This window comes from Rhineura floridana, chromosome 4, assembly GCF_030035675.1.
Source record: "Rhineura floridana isolate rRhiFlo1 chromosome 4, rRhiFlo1.hap2, whole genome shotgun sequence".
NCBI classification, from domain to species: Eukaryota; Metazoa; Chordata; class Lepidosauria; order Squamata; family Rhineuridae; genus Rhineura; species Rhineura floridana.
Window position 1 is genome coordinate 159,985,649 of NC_084483.1, and position 23,965 is coordinate 160,009,613.

Sequence of the window (23,965 nt, forward strand, 5' to 3'; positions counted from 1 at the left end):
AGTGCTGAGGTGGATGGAGCCCGGCACCCTGATCAGGATGCAAACCACTCCCTCCCCTGTCATTAGATGAGTGGAAAGGGTCCCCAAACCCCCCTACTCATCTCATCTGCATGGAGGGGGGGCTGTGTTCCTGTGCATGTAAGAGAGTATGGGGTGGACACACCCACTTTGACCACACCCACCGCTGGCATATTGCCCTCGGAGGTTTGTCCAAGGGTCAGTGTGGCCTTTGCTTGATACAAAAACCACCCCACCACTGGCCTGTGTATTTATTTACACAGGGGACAGAAGACCAGGTGTCCCAAGCTCCTTCTGCTAAAAGCCACAGAGGATCAAAGAACAGCAGCTTGACAACGTCGCTGGACAGCTTGCCTTCAGATGAAGGGTATGAAGCATCACTTTGCTCTTTTATTCTTCATGAAGATATGGATCATGTAGTTGGCACACAACAAAATAAACCTTTTTTAAAAGCCCAGCTGACTATGGCATGTGTGCTGCTGGACTTAACCCTGCATGCCTACAGCTATGTTCAAGGGGAGAGCTTGTTCCTCTTTACTGTCTTGTGCTGTCTTTGTCTTTTTATCATGGGACTCAAATTTATATTTTTTGAAAGGAGGAAACACAATGAGTGTTTCTCTCCTACTGGTTGCTGAAAATATTCTTTCAGGACAGAAGAGTCTGTAATTGAACAAAAGCACGTTCTGCTCATTCCTTTGACTTCCTCCTTAGGCCTCCTCCCTTCCTAAGGTCCTCCATCTCCAACTTCCTTGACTTTCCCTGTCTCCATGTTTGCCAGTCTCTTCCAGTTTGACATACCCAACAACTTTGCAGTGAAAGTGAATTATGCAGATTAAGTACATTAAAACATTTTGCTTCATTTGCATTATATGTTTCGAATTTCAAAAAATGTGTCTCCTGCTGCTTCTGTTGGTATTGACTCCTGAGTGGGGATAGAGGAGAATTTCAGTTCAATTTGCACTGAAAGACGAAGCTGCCTAATTCGCACTTCCCCAAACAATATGTGAACTGAAACACAATAATCCTTCAACATACACACTTCTATAAATTTTGCAGTGCAGTTCTCCAGCCAAGTAATGTGTATAAGAATGCATATACTATGATAAAGTATGTCATTGCATTTGGGGAAATGGTTTTGCAAAAATGGGTAAAAATGCAAATGTAGTGCCTTCAAGTCAATTCTGACTTATGGCGACCCCATGAATAGGGTTTTCGTGGTAAGTGGTATTCAGAGGTGATTTTACTATCGCCTTCCTTTGAGGCTGAGAGACAGTGACTGGCCCAAGGTCACCCAATGAGCTTCATGGCTGTGTGGGGATTTGAACCCTGGTCTCCTAGGTCGTAGTCCAACACTCTAACCACTGTGCCACACTGGCTCTGGGTAGATAGGCAAAATTGCATATTAAAATGTATATATTAGGAGAAATTCACACTGAAATGCTGATGAATTTCCATGACTAAAAAATCTGCAAACTAATGTGGAAATGTGGAGAACTGAACTTATGATTTGAAAGATGAGAAACAGAGAGAAAATGGAATTGACAGATTCACCCATCCCTACTCCTCAGTATACAAAATAATGCAAGATAACACTGGGTGCCATCATTTATGTAATACTGATGGATAACACAATGAAAAAACCTTTAATTATCAACACCAGGTCTGTCTCAGATGTCCTAGGCCTGCCACAGGCCGTGACTCACCGCTCATCCCTTCGTAGCATTGAAATTATGGAGCAGTCGAAGGAGCTGAACAAGATGCTGATGGCCAAGGAATTTCAGATACGAATGGAGGGAGTAACGCTGCTAATGGAGCACTGCAAAAACAACCCTCAGCTAGTGTCCTCAAATATCATACAGGTATTGGGACCGTTTCCATGGCAACCTAATCCCGATTCCCTACCCAGTTAAATTGATGGCCAAACTGCATGTTATGTTAGAAATACTGCTGTGCATTTAAACACAGACTGGGACCCTAGTATGGGGGGTAGAGGTATGCTTTAACCCTTTGCCTTCCACTATGATCGTGGGCCAGATTGCCTCGTGCACCTGCAATTTGTACAAGAAAAGAGATCCAACTGAAGCAAGTTGAAGGTGTTTCTTTCCCAATGCAAATTACACAGTCTGGACTGAGGCTACAATGGGAGTTAAATCCCTCAAGCCCCCCTCCTCATATGCTAGGATCCCAATTTGGATTGAGGCCCAGGTGCTGGCATAGCTACACAGCTAACAAAACATGTATTTGTCCCTAATTTAAGACCATTTTTTATTCTATTCAGTTGACTGTTATTTCTGGGAGAACCTTTGTAAGTTGCTGCTCCTTTGTCCTCTTCTCCTTATGAGCAGTGAAATGTCAAAATCTTTGTTTTCCAGGAATGGAGTGTTGTTTATAAGATGTTTAGAGGAGTAATAAACACTGGTTGTTTTCAGGAGGGCAGTGAAGCACATCTAGAATACCCTATGTTATTAAGGAACCAATCAATCACTACTCTCCTTTAACTATGTGTTTCTGATCCCAGCTTGATTATTCCTTCACCATCACAGAGCTACCATTTGTAAAATTCCAAAATGTGAGTCATCATGCAAAACCTAGAAAAAGATATCACACTAACTCTTTGGACAAAACCAAAATTACTCCTATTTTTCTTGTTTGGTTTGTTGGAATTATCTCTCTACTATAATTTGAGAAATGACAATAAATACAAAAGAGGTCATCATGATCATGAGCCTATTAAAACATGTTGCTTTCATATGAAGGCTTGTAATTGTTTGGAAGGAGTCTGTGTTCCTCTGTTTCTGTGCGCCTGAGGTAGTAGGCTATTTATAGTAGGACTTACTTGTTCTTTTTGTGTGTATGTTCACAGATCTTTGATGCTTTTATCCCAAGACTTCAGGACTCAAACAAGAAAGTGAACCAGTATGCATTAGAATCAGTTGTCTCCATGATCCCAATCCTTAAAGATGGTTTAAATCCAGTCCTGGTCTCTGTGGTGACTGTAGTCACGGATAACTTAAACTCAAAGAATTCTGGGATTTACAATGCAGCAGTGAAGGTGCTGGACAAAATGATCATTCATCTAGGTAATCTTTCCCCATACACCCTTACTTTTTTTTTGTTTTTACATTTACCTTTATATCACACCTCACCAGAGACCATCAAGGGTGGATCATATATGCTTCCATAGAATGCTCTCATTTGAAGCTGTTGTTAGCTAGATATTTCTAGGCCTAAAATGAAAGATTTGCAATATTTAAAATGAAATATTTTAAGTATTTTAACATTTCTCAGAGATAGGGAGCAGCCATTGCTTCTTTATCCTAGAATCCTAGGTGTGTAACCTGACATCAGTAGGACCTGGGTGAGTGGAATGTGTTCATCTTGTGATCTCTGTCTGGAACTGAGCTTACAAACTGACCTCATGGATGCAGCATCAGCCTAAGTTTGTATTTTTGTGTGTTTTCTTTTTCTTTATCCTTCTCACCCAGGTTGGCACAAGACAAAGAATCCCCTCCCCCCCCCAAAGGAAACTGTGGCTATAGGCAACCAAGATATTTTGGCATCTGAAGCAAAAGGCCCTATTTCTATAAGCTTCTGCCTCCCAGACAATAAAAATAATAATAATAAATACCTAACAACTTGCTACCCTTTCATGATACCCAAAATGTTCTGCCTGAAGTGACTGCCTCACTCTTCCTGATGGTAGGGGCCAGCCTTGCCCTCAACCCCTGCTTTGTATAGCAACATGCCCAATGAAGAATTTTGGAGAACTCAAAAGCTTGCCACACTTTTGTGATAATTTGGTTGATCCCAGTAAAGGTACTGCCCAGCTGTGAATTTTAGAATGTTACAAAATGTTTTTCTATAATAATTAAATTTCATCCTAGAAGTGGGAATAGGCCAAGACTGGTCATCGCTCATCCCTTTCTGTTCCAAGTAATGGCCTTAGCAGTCTGGGAGTTCCAGCCCAAACCAGAGATTCAAGGAAAGGTTCTGGTTCAAATAAAGCAGAACAAGTCAATGTAAGGCAAAGCCAAGGTTGAGGCAAGGGTAGTATCCTGGACAATTCCATGCAGCATTCAGGCTAGACTCTTCCTATGAACAGAGCTCAAATATTGCTTCAACACCAGGCAACTCCAGCTTGAATTGCAGCTCAGTCTGGGTGGCTAACTCTGTCTTCAGAGAAAGGAGCCTCTTCATTAAAGGTACCTAGCCTGCTTTAACAGACATTGATTCAAAAGGACCAGAGGAGACCATTGTTCTTGTTCTACTCTGACTTCTGGGCTGGAGCCCTTGGTCTTGGAAAATGGCAAAAGGACCTCTTTGGGACAGAGAGGTGCTGGCACAACAGGCTGTTCTTCCGCTGGAAGCCCAGGGTAGCAGGAACATCTAGGTTGGCTCTGAAGGCAATTCTCTCTCCTACTGTAAATCATGCCATTGTCACCCAGAGATAGAGAGTCAGACCCTGTGGAGTAATGACACACCCATAACTTTTCTTTGTGAGCACTTGAAGTAAAATGGTATTTGCCATTTTTGTTTAACTGTGTATTAATAATGGTAGTAAGAGGAATGGATTGCCATACCCAACACACTGAGACTCAGGATACATGTTAACTACCACCATGAATATGGTCATGAGTACACAATATGACTGCTGACTTTCTCTGTCTGTAACCAGGATGGTGGTTTTATGCAGTTTTGATGTCCCCCTGCCTCACGTCTTAATACAAGTACAGATGGAGACAATGATGTAACTTGACAATTTTGTCTTATATGCACATTGGTTTAAGAATGTTGCTGATGGGGGACCCCCTATTCTGGAATTATTCCTTTGATTTCAGTATGACTACTCCAAAGACATCAAGTTTAAGATTGTAGCCCTTTCATGGGTTTATCCTTTAATGAGAGATATGCTGGCTTTTAAAAATGGTGCTACTTTGGTTCTACTTTTCTGAATGCAGAATAAGCCTGTCTCTAGAGCTATAAATCTGCCACCTTTCACCTGTGCTAAATTGATACAAGAAAATGTTATGTATGTGAAATGAAGGCAATCTTGGATCTGAAATGAGAGATGACCTTTGCAGTTAGGGTCACTAAAGGAAAATGTTGTAGGCGGGCAAGGGATAATGCCTCATTAAAAGCTGATTAGTGCAGTTAAAGTGTGTCCTCGATGACCTGTGTTCAGTAGGAGTGGGGAGATGCATCTATTACTCTTGGTAGGATGTTCAGAAAATACTGATTTTACAAATAATTTGGAGTGCTATAAAATTAGCTTTGCATTGGAGGCCAGATCAACATATGCATTAAAAAATAGTAGAGTGAATGTTATCATTTCAGATTGCAGGTATAGACCCACATTTTTCATTATTTTTCATGTAAAAAATTCCATGCATGCAGAAATCTAGCACATCAGGTAGAGAGGTTCAAGTCCAGCCATCTCCCTACCTTGCTGGTTTTCTACTTTCAGGGAATATCTTATGTTGGAGAGTACTCAAAAATGTGATGCCCTACACCTGCAGTCTGAACTGGAACTGTCCATTCTGCCCCCATAATCCCACCTCATTCTGTAGCATGTGTAGAGATACGGCCTGAAAAGAGTGTTAGGATGCAATCCTGAACATGCTTATTAGGGACAAGAATAAAACTGGGACTGGAGGAAAGCAATGAACATGATAGGACTTACTTCTGAGCAAACATGTATAGGCTTACGCTGTTAGGAGACTTTGGCCTGGACCAGTGAACATGCTTAGAGTAGATTAAAGTGGAACTATGGGCTGGGAGTGGGAAAGGCTTTAGAAGCATTGGGAGACTCTTGAGATATGTGGCTTGGATCTTAGGAGCAATACATATCACAATATTTTTTATGTAGCATAGTCAACATGGATTGACATAGCTGGTGGCTTTCGGCATGTTGAACCAGTCTTGTGAATGCTCCACATGTGCTCAGATTGTAAATTGCTGCATCCTGGAAAATGTTTCCAAATTCAATATGAGAATGCTAAAATCCACTGAAATAGTTGACTTCTGCTGATGTCATCATGAAATAGTTTTATTGTGTTATACATTCATTCTGAATCTGATTCGTAACAGATATACGGCCGAGTGGTAAGTGTTCTCCAAACTTTAGAGTCAGGGTTGAATATAACTGACCACTTGTCATTTGTATACTCATTACAAGGAACAGCATGAAAAAAGTGCATTAGTTCATAGGAAGGCCACATGATGATGTTTACCAAATTCCTGCAACTGATAAAAAATAGGGTAGTAGGTATGTTGCAGAAACTAGCTTTACCTTGTGACCAGGTGCTGTCAGTTTCCCACATTGTTCTATGTACCCTTTGGTGATTTTACAACTAGAGTCCTTCTGGTAAAAAGTCGTGTGTATCCACCCTCAGAAGCATGGCAGCTATCTACATATCTACAAGATATGGGAGTTATCTTGTTCTTGATGTGGGGGATAGTTCCACAAATAAGCTTTTTCATAGGTTCCATGGAAACCCTAAGTTACGAGCTTCAGCTAGCTGCTTCTCCAGTCTCTAGTCTATAAATATTTCTAAGATGCACTCTTCTTTTTCAAAAGAAATTTATGGTTTACGGAGTTCATTTCTGAAGAACAAACAATCATAAATCCAGGTCTAAATGTCGACTTGTTCCAAATGTTGTTCTCCGTAGGATGAAATTGCTGTTGCCAATAACTACACAACCAAGGACTGCTGTAAATCCCATGCCATGTGGATTTATGTTGGCAATGGAAATGCAGTGTTGGGTGGATAGGCCAGACATGCTACAGGGTGCTCAACAGTCAGGACTGAAGTTAAAGCCAGCATACTGGTTTCCTAGCTGGGTGACTAATATTCTTAGCCCATAGTGTATCGAGGAACATACTGTCCCTGTATGAAAGTATGGGGTCAGAAATGAATTTACTCCTAGTTCTGATTATTTAGTGACTGTGGAGTGTATGGGCAGTCACCTAGACTACTTAATTCTTTGGGTACAATCCAGAGAAAGAATGTCCTGACAAAGTGTCAGAGGCAGCATGCCACTGAATCCCAGTTGCTGGGAACCACAAGTGGGGAGAATGTTGTTGTGCTCCAGCCCTGCTTACAGGATCCCCATGTGCATCTGTCTAGCTACTGTGAGAATGATACTGGACTTAAGTTGGACCTTTGGCCTGATCCAGCAGGACTCCTCTTACATTCTTATGCTATTTTCTTGATTTCCACTGGAGTTAAAAGGATTTAAGTGTAACATGTGTCGTCTTCATACATTACTCACGTGAAGACGATAAGCATGGTGACGGGCTGTGGGAACCATGCATTTAGCCCCACTCCCAAAGCCACACAGCTGCTCCTGCCTTTGCTGTGTTTGCTGTAATTTCTGCAGCAGGGAGACTTCTTTACTTGTGAAGGCACTCTGTGCTGTTTAGAACCCTGATCATCCAGGTTTGACATCATTCAGGAAACCTCCTTGCTTAGAGCAGGCTCCTTGCTGCAGAAGTTATGACAAATATGGTGATGTAAGGGGCAAGAGAAGCAGTGTGGCTTTGGGAGTGATGCCCTGTCCATGTCACTTACCCTCTTCCCACAAGAAACCTCTGAAGAGGGCTTGGCTGTCTGTGGATTACGATCACTGAGATTTTGGAAATGGGAGTTCCTTATACACGTTCTGAGTTAGGAGTGAAGTTCTTTCCCTTCCTTGATTGGGAGCCCCTTGCTGTCCTCTATAAATGCTTTATGAATCACACCATAAGTATAAGTGAATATATTTATTAACTTTCCATGGGAGTTCAGGATTGCCAACTACTATTGTGGAACTCTCATGAACCCTGAAAATCAAAAGTTTTGAGTTTACACTGAAGGTCTGAAGGGGGGAATTCTTACATATTTGAGATCTTAATAAAGCAATGAAAACTTGCCTACAGTTTTCATCTCATTTTATCTCATTATACTGCCACATTGAAGACATTATAGCATACATTCATGCCAGAGCTATCCTTTACAACAGACTTTTATGCAGGAAAAACATAGCATAAGTAGCCCTTAGTCTTCTGCGTTGCCCAGAAACCCATCTGTGTTGCTCTATAGGATTGAGCATTAGGGCGAATGCATCTGGGCTTAAAGCAGGGAGGTGGAGGCATGGAAACCCTGACATTCCCCCTCCCTCAAGTCCCTGTGCAAGGCAGCTTCACTTCCGACTTTTGTATGTGAAATCTCCATGCAGACCGTTCCTGCAGAGCTTTCTGTGGTTGGAAGATGAGCAGGTGGGGTTCACACAACCCCCTACAGTACATCCCCTTTCTTTGCCTCCTCTGAAAACAGCTCTGAAGTTAAACACCTATCAATTCCATATTGGTGTTTGCATGGATAGCAGATGTTTCAAAATGCACAGCCCATTTCAGAAACACAAAAGGAAAAAGAAGTACCCATGTATTGCTCTTGCTTTAAAATGAATTTCAAAGGTAGTTTTAAAGGTGAACTAAATTTTTTATGGATATTAATAAGTGAATGTTCATCAATAATGAATACTCTGCATAGTTCATGTACTTTTTATATTAGCATTTCAAAGCGTTTGTTCATCCCACTGAAGCTAGCAGTTATTCTTTTCATTCATCATAGAAATAACAATGTTGTCTGGCTCAGCACACACATCATCGCCATTAGAAAGTGTCAAACAGAAAATAGATTTTCTGTTCTCTGCTTTCTCAGCTTTGCTGTAGTTGATTCTTGGCTGTTATAAATTGTGAGAGGTCAAAGGTTTTTTGGGGGGAGCTCTCTTTTTTTAAACAACCTCAAACCCTCCCACATTAGATTATTTATTTGTTTGTTTGTATTTATTAAAAATTCCATCCCACCACACCATTACAGCTTGAGGTGAATTGCAAATGAAAAGGAACACCCTTATTACTATACAGTATATTGAATAAAATCAGGCGAATGAAAACACACTATAAATGTTTTAATTGCTTAACCCTGGCTGTCAAAAGCCAACTCAAATAGCTTTTACATAGCTTCCCAATAGGGATGTCAGAGAATTCTGATAAAAACAGGAGTGGAAATTGCTGATAGTCACTTATTTGTCCAGTATCCAGATCAGAAATCAATCCATTATGAATACAGTCACTATGTGCTGTTGTTGATTTTAGTTTACTATAATTAAGATGGCATTCTGGTAAAAATGATTCAGTGGCATTGCACATTATTTTTAAGTTTAAGGTCCCAGCTTGGAATTGTATCTGATTAAAAGAGCAGAAGTAAATGGGGTTGGTGAAGATACTCTGTCTGTGACCTTAGAGCTGCTGATGTTGGTCAAAAATGAATAAGCCATCTGGCTGTAAGTAGACTTCATGAGACAGTTCCTATCATTGTATTTTATGTCAGTTGTGTTTCCCAGAACCAACAACATCTGAAAGTTTTCTGAAACCACTGTCAACTATTTGAGCAGGGTTATTTTATTTATCAGAATGTACATTTGTTAATGAACAAAACATCATAAAATAAGAAGAGGCCTGCTGAGTCAGGTCAAAGGCCCATCTAGTCCAGCATTTTGTTCTCACACTGGCCAGCCAGATGCCTATGGGAAGGGTGGTTGAGATAAATTGCAGGGCATAACTAGAATAGTGTATGAATGCGCCAGCTGTATTTCACATTATTTTTTATTTGAATGATACCACAATTGGAGAGTACTGTTGCTGTGCTTCAGTGGTTTCTTTGATATCAGAATTGCATGAATGCTAGGATGTGTCTTGCTCCACTATGACTGAGAATCTGGCCAACCTGTGGCCATTTTGTTCATTTATTTTATTTACTACATTTGTATCCCACCTTGAATCTCATGGCAGCATATGTGGTTCTGCCCTCTCCATTTTATCCTCATGAGCAACTAGGGTTGCCAGGTTCAATCCCTGAGACTGATCTGTATCGTTAGGAGAAGAGAACGTTAGCCAAGTGCCGATGTTCTTGCAACCCTGTAACAGGAAAAACCACAAGGTGGAATTCTCCCTTTCCCCTGCACAACTTTTAAAGATACAAAAGACCTCTTGGTTGCCAGGCCCAGCCTCCAAGAGGTCTTTTGTATCTTTAAAAGTTGTGCAGGAGGGAGGGAAAATTCCACCTTGTGGTTTTTCCCATTATAGGCTTGCAAGAACACCTGCACTTGGCTGACTTTCTTTTCTCCTAAAGATACAGGATCAGTCTCAGGGATTGAACCTGGCAACCCTATGAGCAACTCTGTGTGATACTGCGAGACAGTGACTGGCCCAGGGTTACCCAGCTGCACTCTCCTTTCTCTCCAAGCTGCCAGTTTCTTTCACTCGCTTCTCAAATTTGCACCCAGCAGAGGCTAAGGACCTCTCATTGTCTGATTATTTTGCATTGCTACAACAAACACAGAAGCATAGAGTTCTGTATTTTTCTTGTGAAAAATAATTGTTTTGTTTCTGAATCATTACGTTTTTTAGTTTGTTTTTTAAAGTTGTAATTAAAATGCCTCTTATTTTCAAGGTGACAATGGGGGACCAATGTTAAGGTGGATGTATTAGCGAAATGGATGCCAGTAAGGGGGAAGAAGTGCCCTGATCTGAGGCTAGATAACCTTTATGTAAGCACAAGGGTGGTGTAAAATTCACCATGGCTGTTATAGCTACCAATGATTAGTATGTGCAGCTGGCCCATCATAGATTCAGTGTTGCAGATGGAGCATTCATATCACTTCCTACTGCTTTAAACTCAATGCTTTCACTGGGCTCAATTCACATATTCAGCTGCAAGCTATGTTATGGTTTATTCATATACTGCTTATTGGCCCAAACACCAAAAAGGCCAATCAAAACAATATAAAATCGGAAAATCACTAAACACCCACCACACATGGATTTGTGAGCAGCATTCATTCTCTCGCCACAGACGCAGCTTCCCTGCATTCCATCTGTCACTTGGAAGCCAGGTTAGCTCAATCCCCTGTCCCCCTGCCACACTCCAGTCTCTCAGTTTAGGAGCAAGCCCATCTGCAGTCAGTTACCCATGGGGAGTGCCCTCATTGACATCACACCCCGAAGAAGAATCTGAAGCAGCGATCTCCTCATTTGTTGTTTCCGTCTTTGGCGCTGGCTGACCAACGGTGGCCTCCAAATAAATAGGCTTCCCCCTTTGAAGCCAGCTACAACCATGGCATTGCTCTTCACAGGGTGGGGCTACCTGGTCAAACCTTCTGGCTTTTCCAACAGGCTGCTGTTCTTGAGGTGCAGCAGAAAAGGGCTGGGGAAGCTAAAACTGGCATTCACCTCCCAGCCAGGAATAGTCCTGCTGCTTGTCTCCATTAATGTGTATAGTAATGAAGTTAAAAGAAATCAAGGGTTGCACATACACAAGTGAGCCAGCCTAAAGAAAACAGAAATCTTTAATCATTTACTATGTGATACAGCTAGGGATGGGGGAGAAATGAGATTCAATTCACATTCAAAGGTGAACCTACCTAATCTGTGCTTTCCAAAACATTGTGTGAACTGAAACAGAGCTATACTTTCAAATCTGCATATCTCTGAATTTTGTAATACAGTTCTCCAGTCAAGTAATGTGTACAAAAATGCACATTCTACAATTCAGCAGTATATAAATCTTGTTAAACAAATAAATAAATAAATAGTGTGCATAAAAATGCATATATTGGTAAAAATATATTTTGTATGTTATTTTTATGGAAAAATATTATGGAAAATTGCCTTGCAAAAATGTGTATATTAGGCAAAATGCACAAAAATGTGTGTACTAGGAGAAATTCACACTAAAGTGCTGATGAATTTTCACGAGGGGTTTCTAGAGAAAAGTTTGCAAACTGATGTGGAAATGTGGAGAACTAAACTTGACTGGAAAAATGAGAAACTGAAACTGACAGATACTCCCATCCCTAGATACAGATAACTTTCTCTTACCATCTCCTTCCTCCTTGGTTTATAATCATTTCCAAACAATGTGTTTCTGTTCCTTTCAGACAATCTTCTGCTGCTTCAAACATTTGCCAGCAGGGTGCGTTTCATCGGTGGCCAAGCTCTGCAAGATATTACAGCCCGCTTGTCAGGTAACAAATGACTTCACTAAACTGCAGTCCCCATGAGAAATGAAAGCACATGGGGTAGGAGTTTCATCTGATTGAACAAAGCAATAGCTCGTATAACAACAAGAGGCAAAGGGCTTCTTTCTTCACAGCACAATGTCTTTTATTGTCATTTATACCTTTTTGAAGTGGAAGTGAGAAGTGCTTCTTATTCTACCTTTAGAGTTATGGTTTATTGAACTGAAAATTTACACTGTGCCCACATACTTCCTTCTCCCCTTCCCTACTTCTCGCATCTTTAATTCAATATTGCTAAGTCTTGATAAACAACAATTTCCTGTTATATCTGAAGCATGAAAGTGGTATGAAGCAGGAAATTGTGATTTCATATCCTACTTTGTAACTGGACATTAAATCACAGTTTACTGATTCAGATGTAATGAGAAACTGGTGTAACAAACCCTGGAAGTTTTCCATTATGGCACATGAGAAAAGGAAGATGGCACTACATTAATTTTCAGTCAAACAAACCATGGTTCATGCACAAACAGACTTCTGAGAGCACATCTGTGCATTTTAGATGTAACCTAAAAGGCCAGTTGCCACAATCTCTTTAATCTACTGGATAAAGAAAGCAGAAATTGTGACCCATATCCCCAGTCAATTTCTGAAACTAGACATGAGATCAGACTGCAAATATTTTTGTATTGCAACCGAAAGAACAGACCCAAACCTCCAAATCTGAAAGTAGTGCTTCTAGTATTAAACATTTCAGTAAATTTTCCATCACACATTTTGATTTTGCAATCAACCTTTGATTCCAACGTTTTTTGAAAAATTGTTTGTGAGCCCTTGAACATATGGAGGGACTAAAAAGCCACTTGTTGCTTTCTGATCAGAAGTCACCAAAAGGTCATTGGTATCACTGGCGTTTGACCCATCAAAGAGTTGCAGTCTGGAAATTTGATATGGCCATTTTAGACAGCTAAATGCATGAAATAAATAACCAAGGCATCTATCATGGCATAGGTCAATAAAACCCAACAGCATTCTAGAACTATATTTTTCCAGTGGAAATATAGTATTGAAGTCTCTGGTTTATAAGAGTGATGGTTGCTTAAGATCAGCAAGTCTTCCATTTAGTAAAATTTACCTAAGATATTTCAGTCAGAAAAGTCTTTATTTCCTCAGTCTGTTCCATTTATCATTTTACTCTGTTCTGTTCCTTAAGAAGACTTTAATCAAGCACATAATCCCTTTTTATACAGTAAAATGAATGGTAGTGCAACAGTTGCAGAGCTGTTACTGTAGTGTGCTCTTGCTCAACTTCCATTCATTTTTGTGACACCTCAGTTTATTGCTCCTGAAGTATGTGGACTTACATGCAACACTCCCTACCAGTCTGCATGGACCGGATGAAAATCTAATATTGTTTTTGACCTGATAAACCTTTATAGTTTTGATTGTGAATATCCAGAACCTCAGTGATGTTGGTGTAATGTGCGGTCATAAATCATTAATAATTTTTAAAAATACCTTCTATGCACAAAACGAAATCAGAAATCAGATTGCAGTCATGTTATCAATGCAATGATAATTATCAGCAAGAAACCAAATTAATACATGTAATGTAGCAAGAAATCCTTACAGGACGCTGCTGCTGCTGCAGACATTATTACTATTTGTATAGTGAGTGTTCAAAGCACTTTACAAAACATTATCTCACCACTCCTAGGATGGAAAAGTATCTGCAATCACTCTGTCTGCATTGTTATTCTCTTACTGTTGGTGGCTAGCTGGCTGGGCTGAGAGGGAGTAGCTCTCTTAAGGCCACCTAGTGAGGTAACAAACTCCTGGAGAGATCAGAACTAAAGTAGCATCCGATGCCTAGGAAGAGGATCGCTCACTACAAATAAGTAAAAAAGAACAAACATACATGAGAGAGGCAATAGCCCATGAGAAATTTGTTTCTTCTTTCTCTGCTTAAACTCAAGGCAAATGGAAGTAATGGAAACATACCCACAAGATAAACAATAACAGGCTCAAAACAGGTTGTTGTTGTTTAAAGAAAAGGTACAAAAACAAAATAGCAGTAAAGCCTCAAAATCCTAGCAGTAAAATACCAGCATAAACTCTGTTAAAACACAGGAAAACCTTTCATTCCACCTCCCCACCCAAAGATGTGCTTTTGCATACTTCATGAGGGAGTAGCTAAAGCTTTAGGCTTCTGCAGAGAAGATCTTCTATTGGCAAGTCCTTATTAGACAAGATGACCCCACTTTCATACTACCCCTGCACAGTGCTAGGTAGCTAGTTTTGTGCTGCTTTGGAGAAAGAACAACTTTTGTCAGAGCAGATAGGCTGCTGTACCATAGTAGAGGCTGGGGGTGATACCCAGCCTTAAATGCCTGTAAACCTAGAAGGTGCTCCAAGACGCACATACTAAATAGCATTTGGGCTGTAAGAGAAGGAAGGTAGCACAGTGGCCATATGAAATTAGGAAGCATTTCCAAAATAATATAGTTTTCCCTGCTTCTTAAAAAAAATCCTCTCTTATAAGAGAACTTTGTTTTACTTTCTTTCTCCTTCAGACCTCACATTCTGTCTTGCTCAAATTAATACAGTCAAGGCATTGGGAAAGTAGAAGGAGAGGATGACTTTCAAATATCATGACTTTCTGCAGTACTCTTAGGAAAGGAGGAGAAATTCGATTCAGTTCCCATTTACAGCCAAGTCTATAACTGAGATACAATCATCCTTCAAAATTCTCACGTATCGAATTTTGTGATGCAGTTCTCCAACCAAAAAAAGTTTACAAAAATGCACATAGCGGGGAGAAATGTTCATAGAAATAAATATCTTAGTGAAAACAACATGCATTATATTAGGAAAAATTGCTTGCAAAATGTGTGTGTTGGTCAAAACTCATACAAAATATGTTTGTCAGGAGAAATTCACACTAAAGGGCTGAAGAATTTTCATGAGATTCTTTTTTTAAAAAAATTGCAAACTTCTGCAGCAATGTGTGGAACTACAATTAAGATTGGATCCATGAGGAACTAAGATAACTGAAACTGACAGAACCTTCCATCTCTAAGTGTTCTCTTTCCATTTTTAACAAGGGCTGAGCCCAAAAGGTTAGGCTGTTCACAAAGTGGAACATTGAAAAGCACCACATTTTATTATGCTTTGGTGATAAAAAGGAACAAAAAGTGTTTGCCTAATCAGAGTGAGAGCAATGCTCCTGGAATCAGCTTCATTTGCTCTCTGACATCTGCACAAAGCCATATCTAATTGGCTAAGTAGCACTGTGATGTCATGCTATTCAGTAAGGGATCCTCCATTGCCTGGGATTGCATGTGTGATTAATCAAAGGGAAAACATACAGTAATGAGAAAAAATGATATTGAAACAACAGCAAATGGGGGAAATGATAGGCTGTATCTTCCGTAAGAAAGAGTTTTAACCAAAGAGCAGTTTATTTTCACAAGGTAACACTAAGTGTCAGATAAATCATGTAGCCAACATTTGTTCTTAGGCTATCACTTATTTATTTATGTTTATTTTATTTAACAAAAAATATATATATTGCTTAAATGGAAAGACCTCTCAATGGTTTATAAAACATCAAAATTATAAACAAGTAATTAAAATGTATTTAAATCAATTAAAACAGCTACTAAAAAGATTAAAACAGAGCAACACACTTGTGGGTTTGTCTAGGGGGAGATAAACCACAAGCCCTAGTTTGGATGTAACACTAAGTCCAACCATGGCTTAGCTCTGGGTAGCACAGCAGGACTGGGAGAGGAACAACAGCGGTACATGCCTGCACATTTCTTTGTTCATGCTTAAGCCATGGTTTGGCTTAATGGTACATGCAAACTGGGCTTTTATCTATTTCATTTCCAGTGTAATGAACATCTATAAACATTCCTTACTTTCATGAGTGTCTTTACCTAAGTCAGGGAGGAGCAAGCTGTGATCCTCCAGAACTTGATGGATTCCAACTCAGATCAGTCCCAGCCAGTGTGACCATTGGTCAGGGATTAGGGGGTTGTAGTCCAACAATGTCTGGAGGGTTCCAGGTTCCCCATCTGTGATTTAAGAAATAGCTGCCATTTAATTAATAAATGAAGGTGTTCTTGGTTGCTAGAAGTTATTTGAAATGTTGGCTTCCAATTCTGTGCTGTCTGTCAGGAAGCTCTATCCTATGCATGGATTTTAGCTTCTGGAGTACGCAGAGTAATTTGGGCTGGGTTAGCTACTTTGTCAAGTGGAGCTAGCTTGCCTTAGAAACTCCCTTTGTACTCAGTTACAGCAGGGCTTGTTTTCCTGCTGTTTTTAGATCCTCAGCTGATGATTAGCTAATAAAAGTCTGTATAGGAAGCTTTCACTGGCATCTCTCCCATCCCTAACTCTTTGCTTCTGTGAAAATATTCCTTTTTAAATTGTGCTGAAAATTGTGCTCCAGTTTTACATGTCCATCCATCCCCTGTGAAAGTGAGGATCAAATTTCTGCAGCTTTGGAGGTTGATGGGAAATATTCAGGGGTGAGAGGGTATACGTGTGTTTGTGCTTATGTTATATATTGTTTCAGGTAGTTGGGGGATCAGAACAGGAGGAAAATGCTCTCTGCACACAGGTTCTAAGAACAGTAAGGTTTCTTAGAATGCCCATGGGATGGTGCAATGTTATGTTGTCCCTGCTGGGCCAGAAGCATGCATATATAATGCCTCATGCCATTGCAAGCACATGGGAGGCTTTAATTTTTTTTTTAAAGAGCAATAAAGACCATTGGTAGGTACAGTTTCTTCAAAGTTCTCCAAACCCCACCCTCTGCAGGGGCATTTTTAATTCACCCCACCTCCTCTCAAATGGCAAAAAAAGTTCATCCCAGCACTAATTCGTTGTACAATATGACTATGCTGCTCAGGTAATTAAACGAAAGCTGGGATTGAGACCCTGTACATGTTTAGGACAGTTATTCATGGGTGTGTGTAGAGCTGGTATCAAGGGACATAGAATCATTTAGTTGGAAGGGGGTTATAAGGCCATTGAGTCCAACTCCTTGCTCACTGCAGGAATCCAGCTGCCATAACTGGACATCAGCCAAGAGTCCACATCCCAGAAAGGGGCCCACTGAGAAGAGCCCCCAGGCCTACTGCAGTGCAGAGGCAAACTCAGTGAGAGAGGTGGCCCATGGAGGGTGTCTTGTGCAAAGGCCCTCCAGAACCTGAAGTCAGTGCTGGATGTGTGTGACAGAATTCCTTATTTGTAGAGAAACAAGATACTTCACAAACTTCTGGATCTCAATTGTATAAATATGTTCAGAAAAGTGAGCAACTTTTTTCAAATTCAGAGATTCTCTTTTTTCTTCATTACAGTTCTTGTGGGTTTTGCTTATCCACGGAAATCCCAGGTTGTGGAGCGGCATATCCTTCCCATTCTCTGGTATTTCCTGAGCAACATGATTGGTAATGGTGTGCTGCCTGGAAAGAGCGGAAATGTGAAAACTGTGGTCTCTAAACTTGCTAAGAGCCTGCACAAGCAAATGGGACCCAAACTTGAGGAATATGCATCCAGCCAACCACAACATGTGATCAAAACCCTCCAGGACCTCCTAGATATGAAATTCCTGTGAAGGAGACCCCACATCATCTCTGGGACAATTTACAGTGTGCACTTCAAGAGAGAACAGAAATGAAGTGGTGGACAACGATACAGTGCTTGCCATTATTTATGTTATTTTTAAATAAAATAACCAACTATGGAGAGTTTATAGTAATAATCTACTACAGAAAGTGTATATAATATATTTTGCAATAGAATTAAATCACATATTTTTATAAGGCTTAAATTTCCCTAACTTTTGTCCCATAGAGACTTACAATTATTATTATTATTTTTAAATCTATGTACAGTTGTAATTCTTATCTGTAGAAAACAAAGCACTTCATGTCATAAATGTGTGTCAAAGGAGAAGGGGAGGGTGACAGAGATGAACCTTAATGGGCAACATGCTCTACAATAGGGGGCTGCCAGTGCAATAGGTATGTGTTTGTGTTTCATTTTTGAATTACATGAGCATCCAAGGTGATCTGTCAGTGTCAGCCTGGGTGTTTCCTATTTGGGTTCTTGTTTCACCAATAGATCTTCCCAAATGGAAATGCCTTGCCTCTTTCTCCAATATAGCTGGAATGCCAAGGCAAGAGCTTTTGTAGGTTGGGATGAGTGTAGACAGGTGGCCAAGTCTTGCTCATCTTGACTAGTAACCAAATTCTGTGTGACAAGATGTGTCCAAGGCTTGAAACAGTTGAGAACCAAAGCTGCTAAGAAGATCACAAGTAGGGAATTATGAAAAATAATTAAAGACCAGGAGCTGAAGGAACAGAGTTGTTGCACCAACAGTTGGTTTCACCTAACTACTGCTTCAAGTATTAGAGAGCCAGGTAAACCTTAAATTCTGTCCACTTAACCTATTGTGCTTTTAGTGGTTCTTTAAGGCAGCAGAATGGGCAGGAGGGCCCCAAAATGCAGCAGGCTTGGCTTACCACATTTTAAAGCAAGCGAAGTACTACATATTACCATCTAAAAACTCCCATCCCAAGGCTTTTAAATTCAGAATTTTAAAATATCTTATCTGTACTACTCCATGGTGTCCCTCTGGAAGGGGTAGTACCCAGTCTTGAAATATGACATTGGCAGGATTCATACCCCAGGAGATCTCATAATTTGTTTGTTATGTCTGAGGCCTAGTTCCATGGTGGTAAACCCGTGCTATGAAGACTGCAGGAGAAGCCTCACATGATTAGATGTGTCTTCATAGAAAAAAATCTGTCCACATGGAAAAAAATCTGTCCACATAGAAAGTTATGCATTAGGGAAAAGTATTCCAGCCTAGTCCTCTCGATGACATCTAGTTTTCTATGTGCAGATTTTTGGTTTTTGTATGGACAGGGCCAGCACCAGGTATGACTGGGCCCTCGGGCACCAGCCTGTCCTGGACCTGCAGTGCCATAGCCCAACCCTCCCCATACAGGCAGCGCAGAGTTAATAAGCCTGCCTGCACGTCTCACCTACCTCTCCCATCCCTGTGAATGACGTGCACACTGCGTGTGCATGCCTGCTATCAACCAAGATGGCAGTGGGGGCATCAGTCCCTTAGGGAAATCTCCACTGCCATCTTGGTTGATGATAGGCATGCATGTCATTTACAGGGACAGGAGAGGTAGGTGGAATGCACAGGCAGGCTTATTGAATCCCATGCTGACTATATGTGAGCTCCCTCTCCGTGATCGATGGCAGGGTTGGATCACAGAATGGGAGCGCTGCCCTCCCATCCTAAGGTGGGGCCCTTCAGGGGCCCCTCTGGGCTGCAGGGGCCTCTGACCAGGGCCCAACCTGGTCACTCTTTGATGCCAGCCCTAGGTATGGAGAACTTTTCAGTCATGTGAACTCTCCTGCTGAAAGTCTGAAGTGGTATCAGTTTATCACCTTGGTGAGAATTGAGCCTCAGATAGCTCCTTTTGTCAAAGAACCCATAGATCTTTATAACCTGATGCCCATTTGGTAGAATTTGCAGTGTCAGATGGGAGTTGATTGACTCATTGTACTAGTGGCCAACCTTTTATAAGCAGAATTGGAGTAACAGAACCATATGGATATAGGGACCAGCAATAAGCAAATATTGTAATGTGAGTGAATGAGTAAAAAAGAGAGGGAAAAGTGGACTGAGACCTGATTCACATACCTACTTCTGGTAAAGTATAGTCACTATAAACTGCTCTTCTCTTAACCTCACATTTTGAGATTAGAGCCCCCTTCGGGTGTAGATTAGATCCACTGTCACATCAATGTCTGGCTGGCAAGGGGTGGAGTCATGTGATTTGTGTGTGAGGAAATCTTGGATATTTTTCTAATTCATGGTACAATAAAAAAAAACTCATATCCTGAAAAAAAATCTAGCTCAATTCATTATGCCAAGGAATTAAATCTGAGGTAGCTTCATTACCTGGGCTGTCACTTCAAAGTAGTTGTATTAACTGTCCAGATTCCTAAGACATTGGATGAAACTGTCCAAAGTTATTTGGACATCACTGTCCAAAGAAATCATTCCTAAGTAGAAAAGAGAAAGGGAAAGAAAGAAGCCCTAGCTATCGCTCCATCTAGCTCAGTATTACCTAATCTGAATGTCATCAGCTATTCACGGCCTCAGTCAAGAATCTTTTCTAGCCCAACCTGGAGATGCCGGAGACTGAACCTGGGTCCTTTTGCATGTAAACCATCTGCTGTGATCCTTTCTGCAATACAAAGAAATATTTTTAAAGAGGTGTTTGGGCCTAAAAATCATCACTGAGAGGAAAGAGCCTGAAATAACGGAAGCAGATATACTGAACATGTAGAAGAATCCCATCAAAATGTATCTCAGATTATGCAGCATGTTAACTCCTGTGAACTCACCACTCCTCACTTAGCAGTGAATTTATCAGTATAGAACTTCCTTTGGTAATGTGGCAAAGAGGCTGGGAACACCTGGATTTTTATTGAAAAGAGCAGCATTCTGCAGTGATTCTGAAACTCCCAGAACTCATTCTGGTACATTATTGCAAACAAAATCATCCCTTGCATCCTGGGGTTTACTGATTGCTATCATTGTCTGAAATACTCTGGAGCAGCATTTCCAGAACTGTTTTAGAAGTTACTATTCAAATGCTAACATTAGGGAAAGTCTGGTATACTGTGTAAATGCCCAAGATGTTTGAGTTCAAATATTTAAAATAATGGTTAATTCTCCTTTTATTTGTCTTTTCTGATCTTCTTCATAATGTTGAGTCCAGAGGGCATCTTCTCTGGACATTAAAATGGGAGAGCGGTGGGAGAAATGTAGGGCTTAAGTTGGGAGAGAGGTAAAATATACACATGGCAAAAAAATGTATATATTAAGGAAAATTGCATATAAAATGTAAGTATTAGGATAAAGGTGTACTTAAATCCTGGTTATTTTTTGTGAGGCCTTTTTTCAAAATTGCAACTGAATTTAATATTGAAAAAATGAGAAAAAGAGAAAGCAAAAACGGGCAGATTTGTCCATCTCTAACCTCTTTTGTGTATGAGAGCGGAGAGAACAAACTGACATACTGCTAAATGAGACCACTGTTCACATTAAAAAAGGGTTGTTGGGGCAGTTGGAAAGTGGTAGAGTACAATGCACAATGAAGAGATTTAGGGTGCTGTAAAGTAAAGACTAGGGGAAGAGTATGTTTCCAAGCTGTTTGGGAAGAGAGGAACAAACAGACATACACAAGTAGGAAATACTAGTCTAGAGATAATTTCAAAAGAAACTTGTAGGCATTGTGCAGGCCAGTTCTATTCAGAAGTAAGTGTTTACTCTTTTCTTAAATAAGTGTGCATAACATTGCAATGTTCTATATTTTCTATATTATGTTTTCTATATTATGTTTTCTATATTATGTGGCAATAAACCTGTCTTTTACAGCTGACAGGGAGATGCAGCCAATCCTAGCTCTGTGATGAGTGTATCTGTATGACAATAGACATATTTCAAAATACATAAACATATATTACATTTTAAAGTGTTGACTTAAAATGTCTTTGGCTGCAAACCCAAACAATACATACTGGCCCCACTAAACACAGTAGGAAAACTCAGGCAATCGTGCCTTGGTTTAAAGAGCAGAGACATAAACAATTTTTTTGGCCATTTACACAGCCCCTTCACTCATCTCTTCACATCTAGAGCTGTCATATATATGGGGGTATTTTTACATTTATATCCTACCTTTCATCCAAGGAGCTCATAGTGGCATACAAACATGGTTCTTCCCTTACAATCACAGAATAGTAGAGTTGGGCCTAGAAGGCCATCAAGTCCAACCCCCTGCTCAATGCAGGAATCCAAATCAAAGCATTCCCAACAGATGGCTGTCCAGCTGCCTCTTGAATGCCTCCAGTGTTGGAGAGCCCACTACCTCTCTAGGTAATTGGTTCCATTGTTGTATGCCTCTAACGGTTAGGAAGTTTTTCCTGATGTTCAGTCAAAATCTGGCTTCCTGCAACTTGAGCCCATTATTCCGCATCCTGCACTTTGGGATGATCAAGAAGAGATCCCGGCCCTCTGGTGTGAGACAACCTTTTATGTACTTGAAGAGTGCTATCATATCTCCCCTCAGTCTTCTCTTCTCCAGGCTAAACATGCCCAGTTCTTTCCGTTTCTCCTTATAGGGTTTTGTTTCCAGTCCCCTGATCATCCTTGTTGCCCTCCTCTGAACCCGTTCCAGTTTGTCTGCATCCTTCTTGAAGTGCGGAGACCAGAACTGGACACAGTACTCAAAATGAGGCCTAACCAGTGCTCAATAGAGGGGAACTAATACTTCACACAATTTGGAAACTATACTTCTGTTAATGCAGCCTAATACAGCATTTGCCTTTTTTGCAGCCTGGCCTTCTTTCCAGTTCCTGTATATTTCCTTTTTTGTTTTCAGGTCATCTCTAAGCTTTATGTGAAGCCACGTTGGCTTCTTCTGCTGTTTTTCCCCTTTTTTCCTTGGTGGAATTGCTTGCCATTGAGCTTTTAGAATTTCCTTTTTTAGAAACTCCCACCCATTTTGCGCTCCTTTTCTCATTAGGGTTGCTTGCCATGGAGCTGTGCTTACAATTGTTCTGAGTTTATTAAAATCAGCTTTCCTGAAGTCCAGGGTGTGCATATGGCTACTCTCAGCTTTTGCTTCTGTTAAAAGCAAAATTCAAGTATGGTGTGGTCACTTTCCCCCAGAGTCCCCGTAATTGCCACTTCATCCACCAAATCATCTCTATTGGTTAGAATCAAGTCCAGGATAGCTGATCCTCTGGTTGCTTCCTCCATTTTCTGTAGGAGAAAGTTATCTCCAACACAAGTCAGAAATTTCTTGGAGGGGCCATGTTTGGCAGAATTTCTCTCCCAACAGATATCGGGATAATTGAAGTCCCCCACTACTACTACATCATGCCTCCTTGAAACATTGGCAATTTGCTTTTCAAAAATTATATTCTTGTCTTCTCCTTGACTGGGTGGTCGGTAGTAGACTCCAAGCACCACATTCATCCAGCCATCTGTCGGGAATGCTTTGATTTGGATTCCTGCATTGAGCAGGGGGTTGGACTTGATGGCTTTATAGGCCCCTTCCAACTCTACTATTCTATATTTCTATGCTTCCTTTTATTACTTGCCCCACTAATTTTAATCCAGACCCTCTCGGTGGAGCTACCAAGCTTGTTGTCCAATCTTCCTGTATTTCTGTGCCGGGATGTATATTTTTAACATATAGTGCAACTCCACCTCCCTTTTTATTCCTTCTGTTCTTTTTGAACAAGTTATACCCTTCAACTGCTGTATTCCAGTCATGGGAGTCATCCCACCAAGTTTCAGTTATACCTATCAAGTCGTAATTGCCTTCCTGTATTAAGAGTTAAAGTTCATCCTGCTTGTTTTCCATGCTCTGCGCATTAGTATACAGACATCAAAGACCATGTGATTTATGGCTTGGCTTCCTTACTACATGTTTCTGAGGACTGTTACTGGGCCCTATTACAGCCGATCTCTGTTCCCGTTACTGTGCATAAGCCTTCATCAGGCGTTACCACCAAGTTTACATCTCCCTCCCCCTTAAGATTCAGTTTAAAGCTCTCCTGATGAACTTCTCTATGCTGTGGCCAAACACATTCTTCCCAGTCCTTGTGAAATGCAACCCATCACTTGACAGCAGTCCATCTTCCAGGAAGCATAGCCCGTGGTCCCAGAATCCAAATCTCTCATGTCGGCACCACCTTCATAGCCATTCATTCACACAGAGTATTTTTCTTTCCCTTTCTACTCCTCTTCTAAGTACTGGAAGGATGGATG

The 23,965-nt window shown here is 40.7% G+C and overlaps 1 protein-coding gene across 6 annotated transcripts in view; it reads left to right on the forward strand.

The window, feature by feature from the left end:
• TOGARAM2 (TOG array regulator of axonemal microtubules 2) overlaps positions 1 to 19,985 on the forward strand; it is a 108,466-nt gene extending 88,481 nt beyond the window's left edge. For all 6 annotated transcript variants that reach the window (XM_061624961.1, XM_061624963.1, XM_061624960.1 and 3 more), the window contains 5 exons: positions 282 to 385; positions 1,679 to 1,877; positions 2,882 to 3,098; positions 12,001 to 12,087; positions 17,451 to 19,985. In XM_061624961.1, the coding sequence (XP_061480945.1) occupies positions 282 to 385; positions 1,679 to 1,877; positions 2,882 to 3,098; positions 12,001 to 12,087; positions 17,451 to 17,707 (864 nt within the window). In that variant the 3' untranslated portion in view covers positions 17,708 to 19,985. The remainder of the gene's footprint in view (positions 1 to 281; positions 386 to 1,678; positions 1,878 to 2,881; positions 3,099 to 12,000; positions 12,088 to 17,450) is intronic.
• The last annotated feature ends 3,980 nt before the right edge of the window (positions 19,986 to 23,965 follow it).